The sequence below is a fragment of the Populus euphratica genome, unplaced genomic scaffold, assembly GCF_000495115.2.
Source record: "Populus euphratica unplaced genomic scaffold, PopEup_1.0 scaffold17.1, whole genome shotgun sequence".
Classification (NCBI taxonomy): domain Eukaryota; kingdom Viridiplantae; phylum Streptophyta; class Magnoliopsida; order Malpighiales; family Salicaceae; genus Populus; species Populus euphratica.
Window position 1 is genome coordinate 1454382 of NW_011499884.1, and position 8094 is coordinate 1462475.

At 35.9% G+C, this 8094-nt stretch overlaps 1 protein-coding gene across 3 annotated transcripts; it reads left to right on the top strand.

The window, feature by feature from the left end:
- The first annotated feature begins 544 nt into the window (after positions 1-544).
- LOC105130039 (type I inositol 1,4,5-trisphosphate 5-phosphatase CVP2-like) lies at positions 545-5947 on the top strand. 3 transcript variants are annotated; one of them, XM_011032358.1, is made up of 14 exons: positions 545-1167; positions 1295-1379; positions 1863-1931; positions 2040-2127; positions 2233-2337; positions 2431-3112; positions 3229-3422; positions 3713-3821; positions 3944-4092; positions 4261-4498; positions 4724-4796; positions 5182-5253; positions 5343-5519; positions 5618-5947. In XM_011032358.1, exons 1-10 carry the CDS (start codon positions 1138-1140, stop codon positions 4481-4483), a joined length of 1734 nt encoding a protein of 577 aa, XP_011030660.1. In that variant the 5' UTR covers positions 545-1137; the 3' UTR covers positions 4484-4498; positions 4724-4796; positions 5182-5253; positions 5343-5519; positions 5618-5947. The 3 variants fall into 3 exon arrangements, with proteins under 3 accessions (XP_011030660.1, XP_011030661.1, XP_011030662.1); XM_011032359.1 differs by having other exon boundaries at positions 5343-5446; XM_011032360.1 differs by having other exon boundaries at positions 2043-2127.
- Positions 5948-8094: the final 2147 nt, after the last annotated feature.

The window sequence follows — 8094 nt, forward strand, 5'->3', positions numbered from 1 at the left end:
TAAATAATAAATATAATATAGATATTTAAAAAATCCAATTCATGCCTAGTAATATATTTTTGTATTTTAAAAATATTTTTTAAAAATATTAAATATTTTTAATTATTTTTTAATATTTTTAGATTATTTTAATATGCCAATATAAGAAATAATTTTTTTTTAAAATATTTTTTTAATAATTTTTGCAATATAAGAAATAAATTTTTTTAAATATTTTTTTAATAATTTTTAAATAAAAAATAATTGAAAAAACAATAATTATTAAAATACACGTCTCCCCACTATTGGCCCTCTCACCCTCTACATATTTGCTGACCGGGGGCAGGTTTTGTTCGCCGTTTTTTTGCAAGGGATCCTACACTAAACGACTGCCCGTTTGTCCCATCATGGCTCTGCCTTGAAATTTGAAGTTTCAATAAAAAAAATAAAAAAAAAAGGAAAAAGAAAAAGGCAGTCCTGAAGACCAAGTCTTTTGTCTCTTCTCTCTCTAACGCTGCACTTTATTCTGTTCAAAATCGATACTTTGCTGTTTGTTGAGAACGAGGCCTCTTTGTTTCAAAGGGAGACATGGAGAGAGAAGCTTACAAGCTTTGTTTCTCCCTATATCTCTCTGTCTAAAAAACTTTGCTTTCCTTTATTTCTCTATCTATGTCTCCTACATTGTCTTGTTCTACTTCAAGAATCTCTCATCTCACTTCCATGCATTAAAGCGTTTGTCTCTCTTGACTAATTGCATTCTCATACTTTGCGGGTTTCTTCTTGTTTCTTGTTCATAAGCGTTTCATTAGTGCACTGACAACAAAGTCTTACTACAAGAGGAAACCAAGAACACCCATTCGCTGTTTGGTCCCTTTTGATTCATTTCTAGTCGAGACCAAGAAATCCATTCGTGGTTGAGTGTATTTGGCTGGGTTTGGGGTTTGCTTTCAGAGGTTTTTAGTGTTTGTAGAGAGTAAAGACCTTACTGACTTGCTTCAAAGCTTGATATACTGAAAGTTCATAAATTGTGGAAGGAGAATTCCAGGTTGTGGAGTTATCTTTTGAGTTAGTGACCTTTTTCTGTTGGCATTAATCAAAGCTTGGGAACCGGGGAGGGGCAGAAAGTAAAATAAGAGCTATATGAATTAACAGTGAAAAATGACTGATGGGAATTCCAAGAAAAGCAAGGTTTTTCACTTCATTTTCCTGTGCATCATTGACAAGTATTTCTGTTTTTTCCCTTATTTATTATTGAGCAATTATGATGTTTTTGGATTTCATTAGTTAATTGGTTTTTTGTTTTGTTGGGTAAAAGCTCTCCTGGTCCAAGAAAATGGTCAGAAAGTGGTTCAACATCAAGAGCAAAAATGAGGACTTTCAAGCTGATAATATTTACGGAGGTTGGCATTTTCTTCTCTTGGGCTTCTACGTGATGACTACCTTTAATCAAACTTGGGGTTTTTGATTCAATGGAATCAAAGAATCCACTTTGTTTATAGTACAGTTTCTCATCCTCCGGTTGATTTCTGAGAAAACAGAGAAAAGGAGGAATATCCTTGTGAATTAGATGCCTAATGGCATTGTGAATCTCAAATATCACCGACTTTATGCACCTCTGCCTAATAGTAGAACCACCCCGAGTTAGATGGAGGCTTTTGTTTTTGAGTTCCAAGGAGTGAAAGAAATAAAAAATTTCATTATTTCTATTTACATTTGATCCTGCATTTTCTCTGCAACCAAAGTGATACTCTATCTGCTGATGACAATTTTACGTTATTATCTCGTTTTGTTTTGGCTATCAATTCAACTTCTCCACATTCATATCCTGTTTACCGTTTCTTTAAAAATTAGGATCGACTTTACATGTGATTTTCTTTCATCAGGGGGTGAAGTTGAGTACAGGACTAGCTTCTCAGAGAGGGAGCCATGTACAATTAAAAAGAGCAAAACAGGTGCGGTACCATCAAAATTTAAAGATTTCTTAGGGTGAATATGTGTCTCAATTGGGTTTAAATTCTGATTAATGCTGTCCTTGTTAATTATTTTTCCTCACTCTGAAGCAGAGAAATTTAGCAAGAATCCAGAGCAGTTCCGTCGAGGAAGAATGAATCTCGACCATCCTCGTATCATAGACGTTCAAAACCACAGGTATCGTGTCATAGATTTTCTTTTTTCTCACAGTTTTCTTCCTTAAATATATGCATTTTTTCCTGTTTTAAGTACCAACTGCTTTTCTGTTTCTATTTTGGGCAGTATTTTTGTAGCTTCATGGAACGTGGCTGGAAGATCCCCTCCGAGTAATTTAAGTCTTGATGACTGGCTTCATGCTTCACCTCCGGCAGATATTTATGTTCTTGGGTATAATTTGGCGGTTATTATCTACGATTCCTACAACTAAATTCTGTGATTGCCCATTAGTGATGGAAATATTTCTACTTATCTGTGTATCAGGTTTCAAGAGATAGTTCCTTTGAATGCTGGTAATGTTCTGGGTGCAGAAGACAATGGCCCTGCCAAAAAATGGCTGGCTCTCATCAGAAAGGCTCTAAACAATCTTCCCGGAACTAGTGGAAGTGGTGGATGCTATACACCATCTCCAATCCCTGAGCCAATCGTAGAAATAGATGCAGATTTCGAGGGATCATCTAGACAAAAGAATGCTTCTTTTTTTCATCGCCGGTCATTCCAGGCAACCCGTAGCTGGAGAATGGACAACGATCCTTCAATTCCACAGCCACGACTTGATCGGCGATTCAGTGTATGTGATCAGGTAATATTCGGTCACAGGCCAAGTGACTATGATCCTAGCAATAGATGGGGTAACAGGTCTAGTGACTACTCAAGGCCCAGTGATTACTCCAGGCCCAGTGATTACTCCAGATGGAGCTCTTTGGATGAAGATAACGGGCCCGGGGAATCACCAAGTACTGTATTATATTCACCAGGTTCCTATTCTGCATCTACCGAAGATGGACACGGGAGGCCTGGGCATTCAAGGTACTGCTTAGTGGCAAGTAAACAAATGGTTGGCATATTCCTGACAATATGGGTGAAGAGTGAATTAAGGGATCACGTCAAAAACATGAAAGTATCTTGTGTTGGCAGAGGATTGATGGGTTACCTAGGAAACAAGGTATTGGTCGAGTGAATCATGAAGTGTCACTATTTACTTTATTACTGGATTTTCCATGTTAGTCAGAATTATTGACTACAATGAAAACAGAAGTAATATTTTGTTTGATGTCGCAGGGATCTATTTCTGTCAGCATGTCCTGGCACCAAACAAGCTTTTGCTTCATTTGCAGCCATTTAACCTCTGGACAGAAGGAAGGTGATGAGTTAAGAAGGAATGTAGATGTCATGGAGATTCTTAAGAAGACAAGGTTTCCACGGGTTAATAACGCGGGAGATGAGAAGTCCCCAGAAACAATCCTTGAACACGAGTAAGACCACCCTCATCAGCTATCAAGTAACCTTTACAATGCTTTTCACTTTGCTTGGATATCATATGTATTAGTATAATTTACCAAACATTTAAAATGAATTAATTGTGCTTTTAACAATCCCAAGGAGTTATGTCCCAACAAAAAACCTATCCTGTGAGAATTTTCAACATTTTTTAAAAAATTTACATGCATGTCTAAACGAATGATTTATATGGTTCACACTGTCCTTTTCTTCATTATTCCACATTTGTTTTCAAAGTTTTAATGTTGCTATGTATTTGTTGCAGTCGAGTTATTTGGCTTGGGGATTTGAATTATCGTATTGCCCTGTCTTACCGAGCTGCCAAGGCACTAGTTGAGATGCAAAATTGGAGGGCATTGTTAGAAAATGACCAGGCATGTTTTACCTATGTTCTCCATAATCTCGTCTGTTAGTTTCCTTTCTCTGATTCAAAAATATCGATCAATTTTATGACTTGTGTCAGCTTCCGTCTGATTTGCTGATGGTTATGTTGCAGTTAAGGATAGAGCAGAGGCGAGGTCGTGTTTTTGTGGGATGGAATGAGGGGAAAATTTATTTTCCTCCAACGTACAAGTATTCAACTAATTCTGACAGATATGCAGGAGATGATATGTATCCAAAGGATAAACGTCGAACCCCAGCTTGGTAAGAACATCCCTCCTGTCTGACTGTACAAGAAAATATGGAACTGAAAAAATAAACATTTTTCAACTGCAAAAAAATAATAACGAGTGATTATAGAAGCTATAAAAAAATTGAAGATTATGTGCCACACCTGGTCAAAGTTGCTGATTAAATCAATTTACGCTGAAGGTGCGATAGAATTTTATGGTATGGAGAAGGCCTCCATCAATTATCTTATGTACGCGGGGAATCTCGGTTCTCGGATCACAGGCCTGTCTATGGAATATTTTGGGCAGAGGTTGAATCGAGCCACGACCAATTGAGGAAAAGCAACAGTTATTCTAGTTCCAGAATTGAGGTAGAGGAGCTTTTCCCTTACTCGCATGGGTATACCGAACTGAACTTTTTTTGAAGCTTGATGAGATTGGTATGTCCTTCTCCCTTTCTGTCTCTCACTAGTGTGCATGTGCATGGTCAAACACCCAAATGTGATCGCACAAACTCACTTTTCTGTGAACCAAGTAGTTAGGCTACAAGATGCTTCACGTAGTCCCTCATTTAATTCTTTCCATCTTGCTTGTGCTTATGAACATATGCTGTTGCAATTTATTTTCTTTTCCCTGATCGAGTGTTTATCTTGGGCTAAAACCAGGCTGTAAATATGTTTTCAAGTATTACAATTTTCTCCACATATGAAGTATGGTTTGGCATCCTCAATCACTCAGGTGAAACTTCCTTCTACTTTTTTATTGTCGCATAATGTTTTTCCCTTTTCACCATCTTTCCATTGTAATGGACGGGAAGGGATACGAAAATGGATTTGATGTGAGGATTCACTATTATGGTGGTCCTCAGAAGAGCATCTTTAGTCTGTAGATCTTGAGCCCAGCAGATACCCTTTGTACATCTCACAAGAAACGCTGTTGCTTTTGGTTATCGAGAACATGGACTTTTGTGAATCTAAATGAAAATGAAGGTCAAAAACAGAATATATACTTGGCATATTATTGAAGTATTCCATATAATAAAATCCCTTTCCCTTCTCAAGTTTTCTTGGGAAATTTTTTTGGTTGTTCCTATGCTTATGTAGCATTTGGTCCCCATTTGCAGGCAGGAATCACTTTGAACAAATTTTTCCCTGAAGGGTGATAGAGACATTCCGTTGCCCACTGACTGAAAAAGGTTGGTTCTCCTCTCTTTTACCTTTTCTTGGTCTTGCTGTGTATTTTCGTTTCCTTGCCTAACCTTATTTTCGCTTTCATTTTTTCCAGGTGTAAATATTTGTAATTTGGTCAACTAATTATCTCCATACATTATCAGCTCGTGTAACTTCGATCAGCATAACGTTTCAGTTGCTGTTTGGTACATAATTGGGGTACCAGATTGACTAAAACCTACCTTTTTTTGTCAAAGTCTCGTACAAGCACTCAGTTTTTCATTATGATTCGGTACAATCTCTTACTTATGTTTTCATGGTTGCTTTTATACTTCAAGATAACTAGGGCCAAGCAATAATGGAAGTTTTTATTTTTATTTTTTTGGGCAGGATGAACTCAACCCATCAGGAACTGCGAAGTCTGTGACTAAAGATCAATTTATTCATGATTCTTTTCTTTTTTTAATCTTTTTTTTTTTTTTAGTATAGGAAAGAAACACTCTTAAATTTTGATGACTGAAAGAAGATGAAGGATGCTCGATACAATCATTTAGGGAACTCACCTTTTGTTTTAAATGTAGAAACCAAGTAAAGATCCGATGGATATTCATTACCAAAGTGATAGGAAAAAAATTATATATATTGAAACTTATGATAGATTTGAGAATGCCTCTTGCTCCTCCTGTCGTCGCTATTGATTTACTGGAAAAGTTGGTTTCTTGATAATCCACATGTACACTGCTGTTAGCTTTTTCTTTTTTCTTTTACAGCTTTGGCAGGTGTATTGGAAGCCATGATTTATAGAGAATAAATATGCCATGACAATCAATCACTCCAAACTTTTTTTTCCCAGTCCACAATGTAACATTTCAAGAGGTTCAGCACATAGTGCCGTTCAAATGTATACAGAATGTCCAAAGCTATTAAATCCACCAAAGTAATGGTGCCTTCCTTCAAATTGAAATGGTAATTGCTGTGTGTAAACAGAAAAGGATTGGGCTTAGGCTAAAGGTTCCAGGTGAACTGGGGGCCAGCTCACCCCGGCCTAGCCTAGGGCGAGTAACCTTATGGCTAACTTGAGCAAGTCAATCCAGATCACCCGAGTTTGTTTTTCAGGCAAATCAAACGTAAGTGTAGCATAATTCATTATCAGCACAAAGATAAGATTAAGATTCATTGAAGTTTCTTTCCGACTTCACTAGTAATGGATCTTATTTTGGCAACATAGCCCCCGTCACGATGCTCGTCAGGAACGATAATTAAAGAAATAATCTTTATCTTCGTCAAATATGGTGTTCTTAACCTAGAGCGCTTTCCCTGCTTTATAATGAACAGTTTTTTTCTCCTCAAAATAAATAATCAACGGCTCTCCAGTGTCCTTTCCTTGAGCTTGGAATTTTAATTCAAGGATCTCTAGAACAGGAGTATATAATGCAGTCTAATGGAGAGAGAAAATGATGACAGCTTTTTCAAATTTTTTTTCTGGCATTTTCTCATTTTTTTACTATGGATTACATCAGAGAACACCACCTTGGCACCTTTTATTAAATATTACCTTAATTTCTTACCTAGTTTCGCATCTAGTTTTCACCTTCCATGTCAGAATTTGCCTCCCCGTCTGCTTTGCCAAGTTTGTCTTAATGCGGGAGTGCTGGGCCTCGCTGTGATTAGCTTTCTATTTCGAGTGGTCAAGTTACTTATGAGCCATCATTACATATGTACTCCCTTTGTTTAACTTACTATTTTGGGTGGTCAAATTCAGGGAAAGTTTGGAATTGTATTCTAAATAGTAATTTAAGAAAATTTCAATATTTTCTTATTTACAATTATTATTTATTTTATATTTTTAGATTGTTTTATGTATTGATATTAAAATTATTTTAAAAAATAAAAAATATTATTTTAATATATTTAAAAAAGCATTTGAAAAGCAACTATCACTTCATTTCCATACACATCCTTCAGTGTAAAGCCATGAAATCAACCAAAAATTATCATTATTGCAACAGGTTTGTATTTACTTGGTTCAACCGATTTTGTGCCTCCCTTTTGAGTACAATAATTGACCAACAATCAGCTGATTAAGCCAAGATTCTGAAATTAAAAAAAAAAAATCGATGATGAAACCAATTACATCTGTTGTGGAAACATTATTATACCATGGTTTTTTCTCACCATAGCAGACATTCTATTTCCACTATTCTTCATTAGTCAAGCAGACGAAAATGAACCCTTGAAGTTCTAGGAGGAGAGAGAGACCATTCCCTTGTTAAAGAAAAAGCATTGCTTATACATCTGACCAATAGAAAAATGCAAATCAAACATTTTGAGTCTTACAGAACTTGAGAATGACATTTACCATGAAATTAACGAATGCTTGATGTTACAAATCAGAGAACTAATTAAGCACTAAAAAAATACAGAAAAAAGGAAGAAGGCCATTGAATCTAGCTGTTTCACTGTCTCTTCTCCGATAATTTCTGCAGGTCCTTTGCTTGCTCCTCCTTTAGTTATCTGCAACTGGTCCCCGGTTGAAAGGAAGCAGAGTGACGTTCCTATCATGCTCCGACTGATAAAGGGTGTTCATCTTTTTTTTCTTATGCTTTCCGTAGCACGTGTGAGTTGTTTTTTTTATAATTACAGACTGCCAATTTCCTACATCATCATCTCTAGCTTTTTTAAAAAAAAAAAATTAGCACAGTAATATAATAATTTTTACAGAATAACAGCATTTAATTTATTTTTTTGTAAAATAATATACTTATATTTTATCATGTTTCAGAAACACCGTATTTATTAAATGTCGTTATTTTTAATGTAACAAGATAATTCAAGAAGTGAGAAATTTATAGGCTGTTCTTGTTTCT